The sequence below is a fragment of the Labrus bergylta genome, chromosome 13 (assembly GCF_963930695.1).
Source record: "Labrus bergylta chromosome 13, fLabBer1.1, whole genome shotgun sequence".
In the NCBI taxonomy this organism is placed as follows: Eukaryota; Metazoa; Chordata; class Actinopteri; order Labriformes; family Labridae; genus Labrus; species Labrus bergylta.
The window spans coordinates 15835570-15860643 of record NC_089207.1 but is presented as its reverse complement, the minus strand read 5'-3'; the positions used below and the strand labels follow the sequence as shown (position 1 = coordinate 15860643).

The 25074-nt window shown below is 40.2% G+C and overlaps 1 protein-coding gene across 1 annotated transcript; it reads right to left on the bottom strand.

Annotated features, from left to right (window-relative positions):
• Positions 1-1871: 1871 nt before the first annotated feature.
• LOC109992237 (fer3-like protein) lies at positions 1872-5300 on the bottom strand. The gene is made up of 2 exons (XM_020644764.2): positions 3677-5300; positions 1872-2740 (listed from the first exon to the last, which is right to left on the bottom strand). Exons 1-2 carry the CDS (start codon positions 4254-4256, stop codon positions 2703-2705), a joined length of 618 nt encoding a protein of 205 aa, XP_020500420.1. The 5' UTR covers positions 4257-5300; the 3' UTR covers positions 1872-2702.
• Positions 5301-25074: the final 19774 nt, after the last annotated feature.

Sequence of the window (25074 nt, the reverse complement as noted above, 5' to 3'; positions counted from 1 at the left end):
GTATAAACCTTTAATCAAAGAGTTAAGTGACATAGGATCTACTGACTGTCTGACTAATATTTAGCAAAGTTGAAATCTTTTTGGACTTGGTCATTTTCCCCCTTTAATCAGGGCTGTTTCAGATCTCCTCTGTCCGTACAGCTACATTGTTTCGACAGGATGTGATGCACTAATGATATTTACAAGTGCATGGCCCAGACTCCAGAGTTACCCTAACATGATAAACACACCTGCCGGCCGATGGCTAAACAGCCTCATAGTGTTTGTCAGTGTAAATCTGTTGGATGTTAAATCAATAAACTACCCCAACACAAAAAAGAAGCCTGATGCAGCCCACAGACCGGGAGGATCTTACTCATTCTGGCCCCAAAATTTCCCCTCAGCTGAACCATATGTCATCTGAATGGTATTCAGAGCTGCTTTGGATGGAGCTGATGGGTCCTGAGCTCGTGTAGGTGGTCATATAAAGAGTATCCATGCTGCTCCATGATAAATAGGGAAATATTGGTACGTAGCTCATCTGTATGTATTAATGCTGAATTAATGCCCAGATAACCACGAGTTAGTGTATGACTCATGAAGGTCCTGTATTGATCATCAGTTATATGACTAACATAGTGAGTAATACATGAATCTGCATCCATTTATCAATACACTAATGGCCATTGATTTCTACTGGGATGCCCCCATGTACTTCATACTGAGTTAATGATTGTGTCACAACTTGATTCTGTTAATCATTAACTGAATGATGAATTCAAAACCATTTTTGGTTGAAAAAAAGCCTTTCATATTAAAGATTGGTTTTGCAGCCGTTTTCAGACATAGGCCTTCAACATCAAAAGAATCCCTGAAGTTTGGCAGAAGATAAATAAATGAATAAATCTTCAATAAAAATGAGAAACGGTGTCTTACAAATTAAGGTGGTTATTTTTTAAAGATGCTGAATAATAAAAATACAAAAATACAAAAATCAATATATCACAGAAAATTAATCTACAAAAGTGTCAAAGTGACACAGGCATTTTAAAGCAAGATTACAGTGTAAACATTGATCAAACTAATAGTGCTGGTAGCTTAACTGCTGCATCCATAACAACTGAACACGTGCTAACACACAAAGGAAATAACCAGTAACAGGCTTACAGAATTAGCATTGCAATCTTGGTCATTTTGACATAAGTAACGACCTATTTTTCTAACTCAGCAACACCAAAGCACTCATACTTACAGGTGTATATTTCATATTGTGCTCAAATGTGTCACACTGACAAGCCCCCAGCAGTTGCTGCATTTTAAAGATACAGTAAAGTACTTCTCAGTGAGCCACGGATCAGTGATTCATTTTCTTTATAATTTACATTTTAGTTATTTTACTTTACTTTTTTTTATGCATCAGTTTTCAGTTTTTTTTCCTGTAACAATTTTAGATTGAATCTAAATCAGAATACCACAGACCACAGACAGTAAAAAAAATGAAAATGATATTCTTTCGTAGCTACACAATCACTCAAACTATTGATGCAGACACAAAACAACAAACTAATATACAATTAAATCTCAAACGAGGTCTAGCCAGTCATTGCCACTAGGGGGATCCAGGGGTCAACGAGTCTCAGAGGGCCAGAAGGTCCACTAAAAATGAGACGCTTGCTACCACTTACAGTCGAGTGGCTTATAACACTTCTTCTAAAGATGTGGACAATTGACTAAAATTCACTTCTAAATAATATTTCATGTTTATTTTTTTAAATAATGATCTTGAGCAGCCAAATAAAGTCTGACTTTGAGTCCTCTGCAGAGCTTACAGAGGATTGGTCCAAATGAAAGACGTACAAACAGACATGAAATAATCAAGCACTAAACCAGTATGGAGGATGAAGGAAAGGTGTCTTTTTATCATCATGAGTAGAGAACATTGTAAACAAATTCATGAAAGTAAATTAGACATCTACTGTGCGAGCTTCTCTGTGGTGATGAGTCAGCAGCTTTTATGTGCAATCCATCAAAAATAAAACACAACAGTAACAGTAGAATTTTCGAAAATTAAATAATCAGTTTGTACAAATACATGTCCAAGAAATCATGTTTTCATAAATAAGAAATATTTAAAATAAATAAATGAATAAATAGATAAATTATACTGCACATGAAACTAACAGCAGCCTACACTTAAAGCTGTAGTCCCATGTTTGGCAGCAGCAGCAGCTGACATGTTTAAAGACACTGTCCCACTGTCTCATTTACATGATTAAGGTTCTTTTTAACACATCGACTCGCAGGCTAATGAGCGCCAGTCTAGAAAACACTTCAGTGCTGCATGCAGAAGTATGAGCCCTTAGGAAGTCCATTCAGTCCTGTGCCAGTGTGCCCCTCTCTCTCTGTGACAAGTGCTATCCATGTGGGCAAACAATGCCAACCCTCTCTCCCTCCTTGGCCCTAAAAACAATGGCTTTCCATTACCAGTCAACAATAAATTACAATATTAAAAGCCACGGAGGATGCAGGAGTGGAGGGATTGAGAAAGCCTGAGGTGTGTGACCCGGTGAGAAGTCTGCAGATGTCGATCGCTCGGCTCTGACATGCCCGCTAGCCTCTCTAGATGTCAAAGACATCTAGAGAGAGAGAGCGAAGAGGGAGGAAAAAGCCTGAGCTGCCTCGCCAAGCCATTCTCCACAATTGAGGTGCCCCATGATCCTCACTTAATCCCACTTTATCCAAGAGAGACGAGCTGTCAGATCTGGGGAGGGGGGCGCAGAAGGAGACAAAAGCAGGACAAACTCATAAGTTTTAATACATTTTAATGACTGTTTAACAAGTTCTAAGTCTGGGGGCTTCAGAATGGGGGTATAGTCAATGCTGAAAAGCCCCATAAAGAGGCTTCACAGCAGATTCCCACAGAATTCAAGGATGCAGAACACTTGTGTTTTGGTAATATGAGGCTCATTTCAGAGTATATTCAGAAGGAAAACACACCTGGGATAAAAGTGTGTAGGGAACACACAGAAGGCTGTTTATTAATTCTATGTCTATTAATTTGATTTAAATGAAACATTCAAAGCCTCTCTTTATGTCTTCACAATGTAACAAAGATGCAGAATAATAGTGGAGTCTGTGTTCATGGTACAAGGGTTTACTCTGCCCATAGCAGATGGCGGTTCACCTGTGAGTCCGGTTCTGCCTGAGGTTTCTGCCTGTTAAAGGATGTTTTTCCTCGCCACTGATGTAGAGTTTGCTCATGTTGGATTAAATCCGGGTCTTTCTGAATAATCTTGCAAAGAGTCTAGAACTGCTCTTAGTTAGATAACATAACTTTTGTTGTGAATTGTTGCTGAGTTAATAAATAAAGGAAAGATAAATAGAGGCCAGTGTCAGATGTCATTATGTTCTCTGTCATAATGTGATCAAATGGATTATTTGTTTTATCAGAAATTTAAGTTTTAAATATCAGATTTTTTCATATTTTGGTTTTCTTTTGGTACTTTTTCTCATAGAGAACAAGAGAAAACAAATGCCAGTTTCAATGATTTACTGAATGAAGTATAACTATCCAATTTCTTAAAAAAATATCGGAAATATTTGCAAAAACCTGGATGAGGTTAATTGAAATAGAGGTCAAATATAATTGACCACAGCTTAACAGTTTTATTAAGGACTTCTTGTAGGTTTAGCTCACCACTTGTGTTCCAGATGGCGTTGGTCCGGTTCTTGTAACCGCTCTTCATGCACTCATCCACGTAGGATTTGGGGTCGCAGCCTGACACGAGGATCTCTCTCAGCAGGGCGATGTACGCTATGGCCAGCCTCAGTGTGTCTATCTTGGAAAGCCGCTTCTCGTAGGGAAATGTTGGCACGTGGCAGCGCAGCTCCTCGAAGGCAGAATTGATGCTCAGCATCCTCTTCCTCTCCCGGATGTTGGCGGCGTGTCGCTGCACCTTGTAGGGCTGATGGGTCGCCAGCCGCCGCGCCCTGCGCTTGGCCATCTCCAGGGGTTCATCCACAGAGGATCCCTCTCCCTCAGCGCAGATGCCCGACCCCGGGGAGCCCTCGTCCAGGTCTGTGAAGGTCAGCTGTGCGTCCGAGAACATGGACTGGCTCCCGAAAGAGGACCAGGGCGAGAGCTGGCCCGATGCCGCGTTGTAGTCCAGGAGGAAGGTGTCCATCTGGGTTTGAAACTGGATGTTTTGGTCCATCTGTCCCCAAAATGCAAAATCAGTGGTGCCATCCTGGTCGAAGTCAAACAGCATTTCCTCCATAGTTTAAAATGCAAAATGAGTTTGTTGCCTTTTTCTTTTTTTAAAATATATCTTTACAGGTGCAATGAAAACAAAGTTTTACTTTGGTTTCAGGCAGGAAGATTTAAATTTAAGATGAGATGAACCAAGGGTTCTTTGGGCATAACGGAAGGCTGGTTTCCGTTAATAACCTGTAACTGCCAACCTACATGTGCCTGAATCTCTGAATCTCTCTGCTGTGTGACAGCCTCACAGGCACATCTCCTGGATTAAATACTTCCAGGGCCTCCATGTTTCTCGACGGGTCGCCCCGGCCTTTTCTAAAGGCTGAAAGGGAGCTCTTAAGAACACTTTAACTCTCCTTATGGAAGGCTCAATGCTTTAAAAACGCATTACAAAGAAATCAGTTGATCCCAGACGACAAAAAGCGACAGAAACACGTGTCCAATTAGAAACTTCCCCACAAGTAGTCGAGCTAATATTGACAAAAAACACTCAATGTTCAGCAATCATTGGAGGGCTCGCGCCCAGCATTATGGCGCAGCAGGCCGTGTAAACCCGATGGCCTCTGAATGGGATTGTTTTATCTGTTAAAGCACAACTGAAAACAAACGCTGTCAGAAACACATGAAAGCTCTTTGTCAGTACAAAATGTAACGAGGTGTTAATAGAAAAGAGGCATTTTTTATGTCTTGCCTTTGGGTTTATTCTGGCCTAGACGTATTTCTAAGCACTGATGCTATACCAAATAGACCTACAAAATGCAAAAATATTCCAGCAGCATCCCCACAAAATTTGGGTATAGCAGCCACATTAATACCAATCCTAATTTGCAAATGATATGACCGACTAACTGGAAAACCATGGAGAGGACGCACGTTGTAATTACTCTGGGGTTAATCAAATAAGCGCGCTCTCTTTCTTGGAGGTTGGATGGGGGGCAGCTCGGGGATGAACTTTAATTCAAGAAGGCTGTGTGTTTGCTAACACGTGCTTTCGATTTGTCAAAGTCCTTCAGGATGTTAATTTAAAGGGAATCTGTTTGTTGCAGTAAACACAGGCTGGTAGGAGGCCCTTCGCTGCAGCAGCTGATTTAACCAGAATGATCCGGAGGACTAACACTGAGACAGGTGAAGCTTGGGACTAACAGTTAGAGGCAGAAACAAAACTCTAAGCCTCACAGGTGTTTGGGATAACCTTACTGTATTTAATTCATTCTGAAGAGCGTCGAAAGATTTCTCTGTGCTCAGTTCAGAAGATATTATTGTACTTGATTTTAGATCACAAGGATCGCAATTAAAAAAGTCCCACGAGGCATGCTCCTTTCCTGGACAAATGCAAAAAAGGCATTTGAATAAATTATTCATCCTAAATTATTGCAGATGTGATTTTCTATTGAATTCGTTTTGGGGGTTTTTAAAGCTGAAGTTGGATCAAAGACAAGTTGTTTGCATATTCTGAATGTGAAATACGAAAAGGCCACAAAGCTGTCTGCTTTCTTCTTCAGTGAGTTTGATTTCCCTGCAGGGATCTTATTAGTTGGAGGAAACACATCAAAGATGCTGCTGTTCTTTTGAAAACAGTTAGGCTAATGAACTTACACTGTAGTGCCAACCAGCCATCGGTTCCATTAACCCATGTGACAGAAACAATGAAAAAATATTAAAGAACAAAATCCTGAATAATAGGTCCATTGTTAACGAGTCATTCTTGTTTCAACTCTTAGCCAACAGAACAGTTTATTGTATCGGGCAGGACGATAAAATAAGTATGCAGTAACGCGTCATCAAGTTCAGTTGACCCAGCATGTCCTCAATTAGTTAGATGCGTTTTTATATTGATGGGAACATAATTGACAACTTTAAAAACGAGTTCAGGGCGTCTTTTGAAATTGTTCTCTTTTTTAAAATGAATGTGTGACAAAAACCTACATTTTAATATTCAACTCACACTTTCTAAGTTAAAGCTCTGCGTAAAATAAATGACTTCTTAGTCATACCGTGTCCTAATTGTGGGACATAAACACCTGCCATGGAAGAGTAAAAATATTTCATTTTTAAAATTATTTTCACATCATGCTAAGGAACAGATCTAATTTTGTAAACACAAGTTTTAAGACTCGGGATCTTCTTTATAGACCCATCAGTTTGTTAATTCAGACACGTTTTCAACTCATCACGAAACAAATTCTGATCGGATCAGCACTAGGCTACGCACTCTGTTTGTTATATAGGCCTAGGCCTCTCAATGACAGAGGAAGAGCAGACAGCTTGTGTTGAGAGGTGCGGACCCTCCCTGCCAGGACCTTCTGCCAGCCTGTCAGCCCCATCTCTCCTCCAGCTGACGGTCCAGGTTTGGTTTGAGCAGGACTCAAGAGACGCGCCTGTCCGATTCAAAGCCGCCTAATTGTTTTTACAACAATTCAGGAGGACTGAAGTGCTTCAAATAAACAAACGATAGCAACCGTTCAGAAAATGTGAAATACATTATTTTTTTTAAAGTAACGAGGACAAACGCCACTGAGTCATTTCGTTTGTTGCTAAACATGGGAGAGTGGGGCTTTCCATAAATCGTCATTTTGAGGTTTTATTACACACAAATTAAAACCTTGAGTCATTGTGTGTGGTGATTTATTTGTTTTCAATAGAGGCGCGTGCTGTATAATCAAGCCATAGGGACCGGACCGTGCGTAAAGTGCGCCTTGGACGCTTTGCGCGGCCACATGCTCATAATTAAGACTGCAGTTTGAAGCTGTTCCCCACCTGCATGTGGGTGTTAGGTCGTGGAAAACAGGGAAGTTAATGAAGCTGCGAATCAAAATCAAATCAGATTTGATCCCCACCTGCTCTTTCATGTCCTTTATATCATGACATAATATTGTGATTTTTAATCAGGGACATATTTAGGGGATTGGAGTGGACAATGTTAGCTCACACAGGGCTTGTGTCATTTCCTTCAGAGTATAAAGCTGGGTTAAAAACTTCAGAATCAGAGCCAAATGCAGCTTTCCTCTTTCATATTCCTTTGTTTCTTTTTTACTTTCTCTCTCTCTCTCTCTCTACTACTCTGAACTTTCCCTTTCTCTACTTTCTATAGCTTCCCTGTCTTTCTTTCTCTTTTTCTCCCACCTCTTTTTTCCTCTCTCTCACACACACACACACACACACACACACACACACACACACACACACAAAGCCACACAGTATAAGCAGACATGAGACAGTCTAAAAGCCATGAATACAGCAAATAAAGTGAAACATAACAATGAACATCTCAGGGTTCTGCACAGTGACGCACATCTTGTTTGTTTGGGTATAGCTCTGATAAACATCTCGGTTCTGAGGGCCTCTGGGATCAGTCTTGGCTGCTATGAGAGAATGGCATTGCAGCCAAGTGTAATCTTCAGCGTTGGCCACAAACAGCTCTTTGATCCGCACTGGGACTGGGCCATTAGAGTGTCACGGCACATTGAAGAGATAGCTCACAGCAGAACTTAGCCTTGACCGCAGATTAAGGATCCAGATAGCCTAAGGCCCTTACCTTTAACGGTAGGGTACAATCAACATTACAGTAATATGTGCTCTGCTTCAAAGGGCACGACAGTCAGCTGAATGAAAATAATGCAGGAAATGCCTGAGTGCATGCACTTGAAGTATGTGTGGACCTGGGGCTCACACTCACTTCGTCTAAACTGATATTGCAACTTTGGGGCAAATGCTGGATGTGTGATCTGCAGTTATCTGAGTGATGTGTGACACCAAAACAACGTATCGGACAAACTCAGGTCTACAACATTTGCCACAGAATTGAATCTAATTCTGATCCTTAAAGTTAAGTAGCAGCGTACTGGCTCAGCGCCCACTCCGTCTGCAGTTCAGTCCCACTTCTGGTCTGGAAAAAGCATCATGGTCGTAAAATGGGCCTTAAGCAAACACCCCTCAGCGGCACCACCCCTCTCCCTGGACCGGCAAGAGCCTGAAACTGGACACAAGCCCCTTAGCTTGATAAAAAACACATCAGTTTTGCAGTATGGGTGTGTATACTAAATGACAACAGGTGGTATTTAGATAATACGACTTTATATGAGTGCACGTGTGCACAACATATCATAAGCCTCCCCTTTACTCTAGTATTTCATTCATGAATCCCAATTAGCGCAGTTGTTTTGAGACTTTTGGTGTGTCTCTTTGGGATGTGTTGAGGCCCACAGAGCCTCTGAGAGAAGACTGATCTGTAGGGATGTGTGCACTGCAATCATCAATGGTGACACCTGCACAATTCCAGATGTCACCTGACCAAAAAATACAGCGCTCATGTCAGATAGGATTCTCATTTTGTTGGACCTACAGAGCATAATCTTGTTAATGTATTTCCTAAGCTCAAGGACTGAAACTCATTCAGCCCATAAAAAGGTAATTTTAACTTTAAGGTGCAATGAGATAAAAAATATTAATCAATGCTGTTTGATTAATATGTTTCCTTTTGTTAACTTTGATCTGCCAAGACACTGCTGATCAACATGTGCATTAGGTTAACGCTGGTGAAATGCATCAAATGTCAACATTTATGATGAATATCATACATAGTGCATTTTACATAAAAATAAAGAATGATAAATATGTAAACACATCATAGTATAGTTTGACAAATGCATACCACCATGCTTTTACATCTGAAAGTTGTACAATGTGAAGCAAACAAGAGCCAGGAAGATCAGTCAGTTGATGATTATGAAAGTCAAAGGGTTCAAGTTTGTCAGATTTCTGTTTGTGAAGAGCCCTGGTTGATGACTGAGTTAGAGGTATAGTCTGATTGGAAGAGAGACAATAATGTTTGGTACATGTGGTCCATAAATGATACTGGCAGAGCAACATTGTAAACACTTAACATAGCAGAAATGTCAGATAAGTGGTAGAGCGGTGAAGATAAACTTTGTAACTTTAAACGTTACACTTACAACAGACAATGTTGTAAGTGTGACGTCCTTTAACCTCAAACCTATAGTTAGATGCTTGAAGCATCATCGCCTAAGAAAGCTTCTCAAAAGAAAGTGGAGAAATTAAACATCTGTTTTCACATACGGACACTTAGAACAAGTTGACTCAACTTCATGTGAAAAATTAGGAGTGCCCTTTTGAACATGTAAGTGGAGGAAGACACTTAGAATGAAAATTCAGTCAAACAGGTAAAACTCTCTTATTTCCCCGAAGTAACTCAAGAGATACGTCGTTATAGGGAGGAGGGATACCTGTGCTGGCTCTGGCTGAAAGCAGCCCTGTGAGTAAGCGGACCTGGTTGATGTTAAATGGATGGCCGGTCATGAGCAGAGTCCATTAACGTGCGATAAACTATTGATCAAGAGCCAGAGGCAGGCTCAATTGAACACTGTTGCTGTAAACATTCTGACATAAACAAGAAAAGACGAGAAAACTTACAAGAAAACCCCCAAAACACACTAATTAAAACACACACTGAGCCTGAGCTTAATAAATTTTTTAAAAATATATATCATCAAACTTAGGATACATTTAATCATTCCATAGCTGTTTTTATGTGTGATCCATTTTTTTTTTTAAACATCAAGTAATTAATGACCTTGAACTTAACAAGCTGCTTTTATTGGATCCCTTTAAGAGGATGTTAAACGACTTGGAGGCAGAAATATGTATATGATTGTAGTCCAGCTTAACAAACATTTGCTGTTTTACTCGTTATTTCATATCTTTCACGTGTCTTATATTATTTTTGTAAATATGGCAGTTGTTATTGGAAACTTTGTTAGCTGTGCTGCTTCCTGCCTCTTGGCCAGGACGCTCTTGAAAAAGAGATCTCAGTGAGTTTTTTTTCTCCTGGTTGAACAAAGGTGAATACAAACATGAAATAAAATAAATTGACTTACATAAAACAAACTTGTTAAATAACTGAATCACCTAAGTAAGTTAGAATCACTCAAAACAAAAATAAGAACATAACAAACTCAACTAAACTAAACTAAACTAAAGGCAATGCTGCAACACACCATCCCAAAGATGCGCCTGCAGCTGTGTTATTTGTCCCGTTGTGCTGCTTGACCTTTACAAAATGAATATATATATGAATATGTAACTCTGACAGGAATAAAGTGACATATGGATGATGTTTAGCTGTGATGATTTGGTTGTGTAACGTGAAGGTATCATTTATCAGGACACTCTCGCTGAAACCAGATGTGAAAACGCTCCTTCTGCAACTCCACTTCCTTGGAACAAAACACTATCAGGTCTATTGGGACGGACACACACACACACACACACACACACACACACACACACACACACACACACACACACACACACACACATAGGCCTGATACTCAGGAGATAGTCTTAACAGGCACGGGGGCGTCTTAGGTCACTGCAGAGACATGCCTGTGGACACTCGGCCCCGAAAGACCAGCTGCTAGCTTTGTTGTGCCTCACTTGTCCGAGCGTCTCTTTTGTCCTGACTCTGTTGTCCAGGTCAGCGAGGTGTCGCATGTTTTCCCATTTTGATTTAGACAAAATGAAAGAAGCTTTTATTCTGTTCAGAGTTTGAGCGGACTCTGGCTCTGGATTTTTGATTAGAGCTGGAAAGAAACGTGCCACTCTTAGGACATTCACACTCGGGACAATCCTCTGTTTTCACTGGTTGAGTGGTGGATGGGAAATGGCGTCCAAAGCAAAGAATAGCCATTGCTAAATTGGGGATAGAGCACATCAGACAAAGAGGGTGAATATCCTGTTGAATGCTTAGAGACCAGAGAGACAAAACAAAGAATGCAAACAGGGAGCATCTCTAATGTCACTCTTTAGTGAACTGGGTGATTATCTGATAATCCAATTATGTCTTTATTTCTTCTGTTCACATGAATGTTTTCCTCTGGGGATAGATGCTTTATGTGTATGGAGGGACTGATCCCTCCCCTCATTAAAGAAGAGAAAAAAAGTAAAAGTAAAAACTTCCTTAACTATTTGCCTTTATATTTAAATGTGAATGTGTACTAAATGAGGCTTTGATGCAAAAATAATGGTAATGGTACCCAAATGGAGTATTGGAACACTCTCTATCCACACAACTAATAATTTGAATTCCCCTTTCTTTAATCTTTACTGCACTTTAATTTCACTTTGAAATATCAATCAGATTTTGTCAGATATATGAACTGTTTTGAGAAAGTATTCTAACAAATTACAGTGAGACTTGAAATGAGGGCAAAAAGCTTGTCTGGCTCCGTCCAAAGCTAACAATCTACCAACCAGCACCTCTAAAGCTCTAAGACATAATACATACTGACTAATTTGTTTATGCCATACAATTGAACAATTCATTGTAGTTTTAAAGGAAATTATATGTAGGACTGCTTTCAGCTCTACTGCTTTCAGATCTACTTCTAGCTTCAGACAGGGGACTTCTGTCTGTGCTCGTCTTGTTAGATCTTAGTGCTGCCTTTGACACCATTGACCATCGGATCCTGTTGTACAGACTGGAGCATTTGCTTGGAATTACAGGGACTGCTTTAAGTTGGTTTGAATCCTACTTATCAGACCGATCTCAGTTTGTACATGTTAATGATGAGTCCTCTATGCACACTAAGTTTGCCATGGAATCCCACAAGGTTCAGTGCTTGGACCAATTCTCTTTACATTATATATGCTTCCTCTGGGAAATATTATGAGGAAACACTCCATACAGTTTCATTGTTATGCAGATGATACTCAGCTGTATGTATCAATGAAGCCCGATGGCACCAGTCAGTTATGTCAGCTAGAAACGTGCCTTAAGGACGTTAGGACCTGGATGACCAGAAATTTTTTGCTACTTAACTCAGACAAGACTGAAGTTATTGTGCTAGGCCCTAATAACCTCAGAGAGACTTTTTCTAGTGATTTGACTGTCCTTAGTGACATCAGACTGACATCTAGCACCACTGTTAGGAATCTAGGAGTTCTATTTGATCAAGATATGTCTTTTAGTTCTCACATCAGACAAGTTTCAAGAACAGCTTATTTTCACCTTCGTAATATATCCAAGATCAGGAATATCCTGTCGCAAAATGATGCAAAAAAACTAGTTCATGCATTTGTTACCTCCAGACTGGATTATTGTAACTCTCTTTTGTCAGGGTGCTCTGGCAAGTCTCTAAAGACTCTTCAACTGGTCCAGAACACTGCAGCTTGTGTACTGACCAGAACCAGGAAATGGGACCACATCACTCCTGTCCTGGCTTCTCTGCACTGGCTCCCTATACAGTCTAGAATAGAATTCAAGATCCTTCTTCTCACCTACAAAGCTCTAAATGGCCAGGCACCATCCTATCTTAAGGAGCTACCAGTGCCATACTGTCCCTCGAGAGCGTTGCGGTCCCGGAGTGCAGGCCTGCTGGTGGTACCTACAGTCTCTAAGTGTACTATGGGGTGTAAAGCCTTCAGTTATCAGGCTCCTCTCCTCTGGAACCGCCTTCCAGCCGGGGTCCAGGAGGCAGACACAGTCTGTATTTTTAAGAATAGACTTAAAACTTTCCTTTTTGATAAATCTTATAGTTAGTGCTGGTGTAGACCAGCTCTTAGTTATGCTGCTATAGGCTTAGACTACTGGGGGAACTGGCACCTTGAGCTCCTCTCTCTCTTGCTCTCTCTCTGTGCATATACAGTACATCATATTACTGCATGTATCTATCTGTAAATTTCAGTCACTAACCACCTACTTTCCTGAGAGCTCTTGAGCTCAAGATCGTTGGTTGACTGCCTGCCAGAACAAGCCTTAATCTAACCCTGAGCTCTGAGTTGATTTGCTCTCAGATGGGAAACTCTGAGTTTTTGGTTCCAGATTAGCAGATTTGAATTAGTTAAATCAACTCTGAGTAGGTTCACTCGGTGTTCAGCGTGTGCACCATGACGATAAAAAGCCAACATGAATGGAGCCCCGATACTACGATTCACCATCTACAATTCTACAATTCACTTAGCAGACGCTTTTATCCAAAGCGACGTACATCAGAGAGTAAGTACAATACAAGCAAGGATCTAGAAAAAGGAAAAATGTCAGTAATAGCAAACGATCAGCTTTGAGTCTGATTGGACACACAGGTGCTGACAGGAAGTGACCAGAGGCAAAGCACAACATTGACGGCAGTTCTTGAGAGCTCTAATCAGTATAGAAACCATCTTATAAGTCGTCATTATCAAACAAAAACAATCGTGACAACCATCATCATCATTAATGGTATCGAAACCATCATCATTACGTTAGTACATGGCAACAGGTAACAAAAAAAAGAGATCCTCCTACTTTAACCATCTCGGAATACATCAATATCTTCTATGTGGCCATAGGCTACGGAGAATATAAACAGGTTTTTAAGAAGGAAAAAAAAAGTGACACTACTGCAGTGCAGCAGCAAAGGAGAGAAAAGTGGTGTAAGAGAAAACAGCTGTTCGCGTCAGCGCGTAAAGTCTATTAGGCCTAATTTAATATTTAATCAGAATTATAATATTGCAGGTGGTAATAGTGAATGGTAGGCTATTAAACCTATACAATTCATTTTCAGTAAAATGTAATCAAGCAGAAGAAAAGTGACTTTAAAACAGCTCAAAATGAAACCTAGCCTAAGAACATAGTAGGCTCATATAGCCTAGATTTAAAGTTAACTTCATTCAGAGTTTATTTGAATGTGCATTACCTTTATCCTGAACATAAAGCTGTATTCATACACATAGGCTAAATTATCTCTCACCTTTATCCCGTTTAGCTTAATAATTAAATTAACATCTCCCGACGTTAATGCAGCCTAGGCTCTAATTCCCTGCGGAGTAGCCTCATGCAGCCCCTTCGTACCGACTTAAAGACATGCCATGTTCGATAAAATAGTTTGCTGTATACGCTGTAGTAGGCTATTGCCATCATACCTAACATATCATATTAAAACAACCGGTGAATCTTCACTAACACGCGTGTGATATGGACTGAATGAAAGAATTAAGAAATGAAACAGCGTTTCTGGCTCTGAAAGAGGGAGGAGACCGAGAGAAACTCGGGTTTCATTGAAGAAAACCTGCTCCCGACCAGGTTAGATTTACAGACTCAGTTACCATAGTAACTGACTCAGAGGTAAAGTAACCTCGCCCTCTGAAACGGGCTGGAATTACCCCTCTGGCTCGAGTTTGAGTGACCTCCTCTTCTGAAACAGAATACCCAGAGTTTCCCTCATTTCAGGGTTAACTGACTCAGAGTTTGCACAAAACCTTCTTTCAGAAACAGGCCCCAGGACTGCTAAAATAAGATGAAATAAATCTAAACTCTGAAAATACAAAATATACAACAAGAGTAAATCATGACATACATCCATCAATCATCTTACACTGACAGCACTGAGGAACTAAAGCAGAGCCACATTCAAATGGTTAACAATCTACACGAGTGAAGACTGAAGGCCAAGCTTTCAATTCAGATCCTATACCCTTAGTGTTGATATTATCCAACCAAAAGTGTATGATTGCAAAACCACAATAATCGCAGAATGTGGTGATGCCAAATTAACCATGAAAGATCATCCATGTAGGGCCCAAATGGGATACCCAACTGAGGCCAAGGGAAATTTGTCAGTTGTCATGGAGGTCCCAGATGGGTTAGATTGGTAGATAGGGCCCTTGAAGTGCTCCATACAGGATCATAGTTCAAATGTAGCCCGAGGTCGCTGTCTAAATTGTATACACAATAAATAAATTGTGAATTGTATACCCATTTATATTCTTTTGGGGTTGCCTTTGTGTGCAGCAAAACCAGCATGTCCAGTTGAAACCATGTAAGAATTAATGTAAGACCATTGAAAAAGTGATAAAAAAAAACTAATGAATTAACTGATAAATGACTGAGGCTTGGGAGTAAATTTTCCTCCAACATAATATGCTACCATGTGTTGGACAGCAACATGTTGTTTACTATTTAATATTTACATCACGGCAAACAATCCAGAAATACTTCAAAGAGATATATAAAGGCAGGGGATGTCGTTTTATTACCTTTAGAGGCATATGGTTAGATTATGCATAACTCTACTGACATATGAAAAAAACATCTCAACCAGGAGGACTTGTCAGGGATATGGAGAGAGGAAGAGAGTGGGTGTGTTCAGGAGGAAGGTCAGGCTGTTAAACGTATAGAGAGCTATTTCAAACAGGTCCCATCTGATAGAATAATGATGGCTCTAATATTCCTCCAATATCTGCAAACAGACAGGAATCACAACTGAACCTCTGGAGACTAAAACTGGCTGTTCAATTGTCAGATCTTGAAACATTAGAAGCAGCAGCAGCAGGTTGATCTGATTGGACGAGCTTGGACGTAAAACTAGAAGCTGACTTGGGAACAATCAAGAAATGATTGACTCACTTTTTGAATCATCCACCGAATGCTAGAAAGAAAGAGGGCTGATGGGGTTTCCTGATATAATGCTCATGAATGATTCTCATCCATCATTTCAGAGTGTTGCTACATACAGCTAAAGCTCACATAATCTGCATTGACTTTCAATATGAGAGGGAATTTTATAGAGATGTATTTCATAGAATCACACCTTAACTTGGCAAATGAATGTAAAACAATGATGTCAAAGCCCTTGTTAGTTTTTCTTTTCTTTCAAGATTGATTATTTTTAGGCTTTCGTCTTTATTTTAGATAGGACAGTGGACAGAGCAGGAAATTGGGAGTGAGGAATGACATCTGAGAAAGGAGCCGCAGGTCGGACCTTAACCCAGACTGTCCACTTGGAGGACTACACATCTGTAAATGGGGCACACTCCAACCGCTAGGCCATCTGCATCTTGTAAGGTTTTTTTTAAGAAAGACTGAAATATTGATTCCTCTTTATGAGCTGCAAAAGAGACCATCGGCATAAAGATTCATTATTTCCATCTAGTTATTTCTGATGCCTGAAATCCCTTAAACAGGCTGGGTTTCAGAAGTGATTGATAGCCCAATGCAGAAACAGCCTTTGTTAACATTTTATGAGCACAGATTTTTTTAATGAGTGATGGAAATCAGCAAAGAAATAAGAGGTACCACTTTGTCCAAGGGGAGCGCAAAAATCAACACAAACCAAACGATCATTAAGTTAAAAGTGTCCTTTTCTCAATGTCACAACCTGTATGAAACAAGAGGGAGAACACAAATAGTCAACAAAGAAAGCCAATGCTTTTATACACATTTTTTGTGTGAGTGCAGATGAATGATTGTGAGTCTACAACACAAAATAAACAAACAGGTTAGAGAGAGTGAGAAGATAGAGCAGGTCTGCTTTATATCTTCCTGAAACCAGCCTGCTCAGGTGTGCTGAGTCCTCTCAGACTCCATCTACCTGCAGCAAGGAAAACAAAGCCAGCGAAGGGGAATAACAAAAAAGTAGAGAGACCAACCCTAGAGCCGTAACACAAAAACTGAACAGCAACATCTATGCAGCTGTCCTATGGTTTGTGTTTCTAACTTGCTATTGGGGATCCAGTGTGAAAACCTTAAGAAAAGAAAAACTAGCTAGAGGTTTGGACGTTTTGAAATATTGGCTATTTTAAGACTGGTGATTTTACAAATTGGAATGAAATTCTTAATTTGCTGCTTGTTCTTCACAGACACTCCGGCAAAATATAACTGAGAATGGGCTGCAGTCATTGCCAAGTTCTGATGAAGGTTTCTTTCATCCAGATGAGCAGATGAGTTTGAATTTGTCTCGCAATTGCATGCAAATATTGGACAGTCCATTAAGTTTATTTTTGTGTGATTGACAGATAATCAAACAGTGAGACCAACGCATCTGTTTGCCTCTCATAGTTACAAACAATCCTGAGTAATTCTTTCCTATCTTTGTTCTGGAATATTTGACCTTGGCCCGCTCTGCCCCTTCATTCATTCAAACTTCAAGCCTTTGAGGCACGCAAGCATTTTTAATCAACGTCAGAGAATTAATCCAACCTTAGAGCAGAGCAAAGTCACACCAAAAGCTTCAACATCTGACAACAATTAAACGTCTGGTTTCCATGAGAGACTGATTTGCAAGTTGACAGATGCAGGGGGGGAGCTCTCCTCCTCCCTCCACCCGGGTTGCCCTGCTGCCTGTACTGACTCATCCTACCAGACAACACACATTAGAAATGAGGTCTGAACCATTGTGCATCACAAAATCAGAGAAAACAACATTGAACATAAAAACAGCAACACAGCATGTTACAATCCATTCGCAGATGTGAATGGCACTACGCAAGCAGTTATGACTGCTCCCTCCCCTATGTTGCCCCCTCAAAGACCCCTTTCCAAAATGACACATAAGAATGACATTTTGACAACTGGTACAATCTAGATGCTTGTACTTTGATGCTGAAATGCAGTGTCCATTATTTTCTTTGGTTCATGTACAATGGAGTTGTTTTACATTTAATGTATTGCTGAGTCTGATGAAGAGCTCATTACCAATTCAATGTCCATAAGATAAATATGAAGCAACAGCTGGCTGCTGGTAAGTGAATCAGTGAGCTTATGGGGTGGTGATAAGTTGATTATTTTACACTGGATGGAACAAACCTAGCTGTTTCCCCCTAATGAGTTCAGCTGAACACCTCTTGGCTTTCCCAAAATGTCAAACCATTGTTTTAATTTGATATCGCTTTAAAAAGATGCGTTTGAAGCTGCCAATTATACATCTACATCATTTAGTAGATATAAAGGTTGTTTAATATTTGTGGGCTTCAGGTTTTGAAGATTTTCTTGGCTCTGTCCCAGTGTATTTAAAATCTGTTAGTTATAATTGAATTAATTCACATCATATTTTCCATAACTACCAACATCAGGGGTCATCTGAGCAAATTACTGAACCTACAGTTTCTCAAGTGGAGCAGAAATAATCTGTGGTAGTGCTGGACAACTCCCAGGTGGGAACATCTTAAGTTTAAAAATATGAAGCATTACTGAAAATGAGCAAAATCAGTCTATCAACACATCTGCTCTTAATCAATGTAATGACATTTTTGCCCTTGTCATGGTTTAATTGGACTATGGTGCAGATCCAAATTTCTTCTGAATTTATGGTTTTGACACTAAAAGCCTCATCTCACTAAGCAGAACAAGGAAAAACCTCCCAAAGAGAATGTTTCATAATCGTAATTAAACTTTTATTGCCTGTTGCATGATGCTCATATTTTAAACTGCAGAACACCAAGAGTCAAGATTTGATTTGACTGTTTTGTGCCTCATTGTTGTTTTCAAAGAAGATTCCTGTTCCATGTTTTGACACCTTTGTTTCAGTTTCAGGTGGAGCTGACACTGAGCTGGGATTTTGCATAATCTGAAATAACACCAAGTCATCTTCTTAACCTTACCATCTACTAGTTTGAGGATTGATAGAAGTGGTTGACTTCATCCAGGAGTAATGTTCCCTTTCCTTTGAGAGAACCCCACCTCAGACACATGCACACCCTATCCTCAATATGTTGTTTGAATTGCATTAAAAGGCTCATGCTGTAGGTGTTCCCATCGTCAAATTGATTAAACTGCTGCCAAGGACTTAAACTGCTTATCCTTGAAATGGCCTAATCTTGGAACATTTCATAGACAACAGCAAAGAAGACACGGAGAGAGGTAGGGTGTAGAGGAGAAGGAGTAAAGACTGGAAAACAGACAGGTTATAAGAAACAGATTGCTAAGCATAAACACCAATCAGTTGACAGGAGCAGAAACAGGAAATTAGATTCCCAGGAGCTAGAAAATGCATCCATGAGAGAAAAATGAGTATCAATGATTCATTGTGTTTCTCCTGCCACAGTTGGATGAGGAATAGAGGAGTGGGAAGAAAGAGGAAAAAATGAATGAAGAAGTGAACAAATAAAGTTAAGAGAGAGACAAGAAGACACAAAAAGGAACCAAACATATATTTAAAAAAGAGCAATCATGAAAGACATCCCAGACCACAAGGTTTCTGCTCTGCCAGATACTGCAGGAGCTTCTGTCTTGGCCTCAACATAATCTTTTTCTTTTCATTCTCTGAGTTACCACCACTGCTTCATCTCGACCACAATCCCAGCACAACAGGTCAAGCTTTCCACCTCATCTTGTGTTGAAACACCAGGGCCCGTATTCACAAACATTCTGGGAATCCTCTCAGAGGGCTCCTAACTTAGCTCACATTTTTTTCAGAAGCTGTGATTGGTTAATCCAAAAAAATTGAGAAAAAAAGGCAAACATCAAATCTAGTCAGATATTGTGAAATTATGAACACTTTGAAATCAGCATCTGTGTGATAATTTGTAAGACACACTTTTAGTATATAGCCTACAAGATGTTTGAAATCACATGCTCACTTGTGCAACATGCTGATCATTACATCAGCAGGAAAAGAGCCTTAATTAGTGATTGGATACACCTGTGGAGGTAACCACATGTAGACAAACTCAACATGCATGTCTCACTTACTGAAAAAAGTCATAGATGGATTGAAATGTCTGCAGAAATAATTTTTCTCTGTTCTCACCAACTATGAGTCAAAAATACTCTCCATGTAGTGTTTGGAGAACATTTTCCCATTTTACTCCTCAGCTTGAGAAACTCTTCATCCTGTTTTACACTTTATGAGCTCTCTAAAGGGCTAAGACACATTGTGAATAACTTTCATCTTTACAAGGATCTAGTCCTAACTTTGAGGGGAAATTCTTAGAAAATGTCCTGATTCTAAGAATTTTCTCAGAATTTTGTTACTAGGAGCAATTTTTTGGTGATCAAAAACAAGAAGTCACCCAATATTCAGTGTAGATTCACTGAACAGCAATTGCTCTGGCCACTTTTTACATACTTCTCTGTCATATCACCACAAATATATGTATTTTTGTTGTTGTTTTTGTAAACGCTGCTGTTTAGGATTGCTGCTAACGAAGTTTTGTTCTGTCCTTGTATACAATGATAATAAAGATTCTATCTATCTATATTGGGTCCATAAGACTTCTAATTGGTTGCTGTGGTACTGAAACAGGTATTGATTTTGTTACCAGTATAAGATTGAAGTTTATGATTTTGGTGTTGTAACAACCCATATGGGATGGGACTCAATCTTTCAAAGTCTGCAATGTGTCTTGCTAGTATACCATTCTGCTTCATGTATTATAGCAGTGACAGAAGCTCCATTCAGCCCCTTGTCTCCTCCTTCTCTCCCCTTATTTATTTATCTTCTCTGAGCTTCTGTCTTGTGGGAGAAACGTTGTTCTGAGTGTCTTTTGGAATTGAAGAAAACATTTTGGAATAAAAAAAAAGCCACTGTGATCATGCTGTCAGTGGAAATCCTGCTGAGTCACCTGAAACACTGGAGCCATCTAGCCAGCGTGTGAGTCACTGAATTCTTGAAGCAAAAGTCATGACATGTCACACGGTGAATTAAAGTGGCTACCCAAGCCTCCCAATTATTGGATTTACATCAGACAGATCATAATTCAGCTGCAGCAAAAATGGTCAAACACAAACGTTTTTAGTGTTCTGTGTGGCTCAAAGGGGAAACCTCAAGAACAAAATATGTATTTTCAGTCACTTCAGGCAATTTGAAGTGAAATATTTTTGGTAAGGCTTTCCCAGTCCCTAAAGATAAACACTGGGAACACAAAGTTTTATAATACAACATGAAACCCTGGTTTGACAATAAAACCACTGTGACTCCTGCTTAAAATGTAACGAAAGTAAGACGCTTGACAAGAGCTCCTACAGGGACCCAGAGAAGATGGATGAGATGCTCCTGCTGTTTTAGAGAAGCCAGGTTAGTACATTTAAGATAATATACAACCCGGACTTGTTCTAAGGAGAGAACAAAGGCACAGGAACCACAGGGTGGCGGAGGACTTAAGCACCGGGGTTGTGACCTGCTTTTCTTGAAGGTTTGACCTCACAGCCGCCCCCTTATGGGCAGGAGGGAGCTCAGCCTTACAACCTGGAGACTAGAAAGACGGGGACCCGGCCAAACTGGAAGAGAGTCGCAGTGTTTTGTGGGCAATGAAAAATAATTTCCTCCCAGAGATGGGCCTCGGGGGATCCAGCTGGGCCCAAAGCTGAAGAGTGTGAGCCATGCAGGAAGAATTCCAAGGCGGGGTGACTGAGAGCGTCAGAGGGGAAATGTCAAAGACAGACAGCGGCGTCAGGCTGCTCCACCCCAGACCTGTTTACTCGATACCTGATCAAACTGCACTGTGAAGGAATCGAACATCCAGAGTGGAGCATGAGTCAGACAGCAGGCGTTAGGTCACTAATGAGCAGTGCAGAAGTGTCAAGTGGAGGAATTTTAAAACGCCCTTTTGGGATGTAACAGAAACCCTTCATTTTTTCTATTTGACCACTGCAGTAAATTATATTCATGGTATGATAAATGCTCTTCAAGGGAACACTTTCTAGGGATGTAAAAAAAAAAAAAACTCGACAACCAGAAGGTGAAATGGTCATCGGTTTGAGAGATCTATCATTGCCCTGATATCCTGTAGTCAATGACAGAAACCTCTCACAAGAAGTTGACAATTTAAAAGACGTCAAGACAACATAGAGTTAGCTCTGACCAGATCGTATTGTATTATTGAGGATTTTTCTGAGTGAGCTGGTCAATCACCTCAATTTTACCCAGTGAGGACGAGATGGGATTAAATGATAAACTTTGGTTGAAAAAAGCCTAAAATACAGTTATAACATTTACATGGCACATGAAAATTTAAATTTTTCTTTGTTCATTTAGCTTTGAAAGGGTGACAGACATGATGATTGTAGCTTTATTTTTCCAGTAATTTTCAAAGTGATGGGTTAAATCCAATTTACATTAAATTGCAACCCATTTTATTTTTCATTCAAAAAAAAACTTAATTCCTTACTTTATATGTGGTTATGATATCAAGAAGATTCAGAGGCATCATTAGGTGAAGGGTTTGAAACATCCCTTACAGAAAGACAATAGATGGTTAAAAAACTTGTGTTTTAACAGCATTGATAAATTAAGCTATACCAGGAGAGAATAAAGGAACAAGTGCCATCAGCCACTGATATGCTTGAAGTAAAACTTGAGAAATAAAAGCAGTTATCATTATTCACAAAACAAGCACCCTAAGGGTATGAAAATGCACATTTCGTAGGTATGGTACCCATGAAAAGTGTAACCCCACAAAAAGATATCCCCCTACTTTGTGCCACCACTATTATCCCAGCTGGATACATTCAGACAGCAGATTTGGGTCTGCTGCTAAATGTTTCAAACAAACTGCTGTGTCTCTATTTTCCATAGGTTTCAAAGGACTATATGTCATAAATCTATAGAAAGATACATATTTTGACATCAAGTAACAAAAGGAAAATATCCAAATTACAGTTGTGTGTTTTATCTAGCTTGACTCTGCCACGGCAAGAGTTAGACTAAGTCGATTTGACAGATTCCACAGTGATGGACTGTTTTGGCATTCCCCTCTTGTTAAATCAGCCGGACATTTGATGTTCGGAAAAAACGACCTTGATGGAAAATCCTCCTCCCTTTGACTGCCCATTCCTTTATTTTCAGAAGAAGCGATGATTGGTATTTTTACAGGGCATCTGATGGTGTTTTTTATTTCATTGGTATCATCTGGGCCTAAAACTATCTGTTGTTTCGGATAAAACAGCTAAATATTTTTACATCTGATTTCTAACAGACACACACATACTCATAAGTTGAATCCGCATTGGCATTTGAAGACCAGAGACGTGAAGTCACAGCCAGGTCATGACCTTTACACAAGCTTGCTCTCTGCTGTACTTGTGTAGTAAGTTTTCAACTTTCCCAGGCGCTTGTTTTCTTAGTGCCCAGACTTCAAAGAGGACTTGAAAAGGTAGAGATATCTACCCCAAACTCACAACCGTTCCCCGTTTAGACAGGGGGAAAGTGGAGCAATGTGGTTCATATTATTTGATAAGCATCCCATATTCTCAAAGGTATTTTAATGACCTGCAGCTAGTGCTTTCATGGTCCCGGCGTTTACTCTCCAATGACACTTAGGGAGCCTGCATGTGGAAGGGTCTCGAGTGAAAAGGGGCTTGAAAGATCTTTATTGCACAGTGACACCCGTTGTGTAGACATCGCTCTTTATGATGGAGAAGAAGATCAGTTTTCCTTTCTCCCAGACCACTGGTTTTCATTATGCATCTTCTTTCTTTCCATCTGTCCGTTTATTTTTCGCTGTCTGGAGATGTCAGGGCGAGCATGTGTTCTTCCCCATGCCGTGACTGTACGAGTGTGTACTGATGGCCGTCAGGAGGGACACATTGTGTATTGTTTTAAGCCGTGTGGTGTGCCAGCTGTCATGGATGGCCTTGGCCGAGGTTTTTCCTGAGACCTCTGTGTTTCTCAGTTGTAACAAGTGCAGTCTGTGAGGTCTCTGGCAGCGACGTCAAACCCTCAACTGATAAGTTTAGACCGAAAACAGGGGTCTCCCCACTGAGGGATTTTCACAACTTCAGCATAAAGATTCATCTGAGGCCTGATGTCGACCACCCAAGCGCTGTTGCCAGTAACTTAGGGGTGAGTCACTAAGAAAACGTAAGTCCGTAAGTGACACAGAGACATGGATCGAGTCTGTTTAAGACTCATTATTGTGCAACAACTCATACTGATAACTTACTTTCTGATTTTTTGGATACCTAATCATTTTTCTCCAGAGATTAAAGACTGTGGTTGTTAAAGTCACTGGAAATCCCAAACTATGATGGCCTTCTAACTTTGTTTTATAAAATATGTAGCCTTAGCATACGGATGCAACTTCAGGTTTGTTAATGCTAAATGTTAGCTTTGTAGCATCACGGTAATTGCTGAGCTAAACACCCTCTGCACCCTCGACTGAACACCAGGCTCCAAAGTGAGAACAACTCAATTTTGATATTTGCATTTTAACGATATAAGCCAAAATTTCCAGAGGCCAGATGAATCTTTCAATGGCTAATAATGATGTAATTTTTTATTTTATTTTCACTTTTGTTTGGCAAGTAAACATATGCCAGTTTTGAATTTAATTCAATTGTTTCAATGGCCCTTTTATAATGAGGCAAAGTAATTAGAAATGTAGATCAAACAGTCACCTCAATGGGTGCCGGTGGCTTAGTGGTTAGTTTGTTTGCCCCATGTACAGGCTGAGGCTAAAAGCGAGCAGTCCAGGTCTAATTCGACCCATGGCTACTTTATCGCATGTCACTCTCTCACTCCCTGATTTCAGACTCTGTCCTTTCTCCATAATATAGGCATACCAATAAATAAAATAAAAAAACAGTCATCCCAAACTTGTGCCATCACTGTTGAGTTACACCAAAGTGACTGTACAAATGCCCTGAAGGACAAAGGGGTAATGACAGTAACATTTACTATAAAACATATTCATGCAGACATTTGTCATCTTTGGACAGTTAATGGTAAGCTTCAACTCAGATTGAACATTTTGCAACTTCGCAGTCTCCTGCTCAGTCCTCTCGTCAGCAAACAGCTGCGTTGTTTGCCTTCATCAAACTGCACCGCAAACGCCAAGTCTCACCCTCTTTACCGACATCAGAGCTTGTTTGTGTGGATGAGTTATGGACTAACTCTGTTGGTATGTTCTTTTGTGGTGATTACAAAGGCCCATACAGTGACTGGGAAGCCTCCACTAAACTGTCACACAGCGACTTCTTTGTTTCAGAAAGACTTTCAGGAGGTGGCTCTTAACAAAGCAAACACCCCGATCTCCCAACAGCCCCATTTACCTCCCTCAACTGTAAACCTGCCAATCCCTGTGGACCCCCTGGCATCTCATCAGGGTCAAACAAAAAGGCTTGG

Bases quoted from the DNA above. Each gene is read 5' to 3' on its own strand.
- LOC109992237 (XM_020644764.2), bottom strand. From the start codon at position 4,256: ATGGAGGAAATGCTGTTTGACTTCGACCAGGATGGCACCACTGATTTT. The intron at 2,741-3,676 runs GTGAGCTAAACC...CCCCCTCCCCAG, and splicing joins CGCCATCTGGAACACAAGTG to ATCTGACAGCTCGTCTCTCT.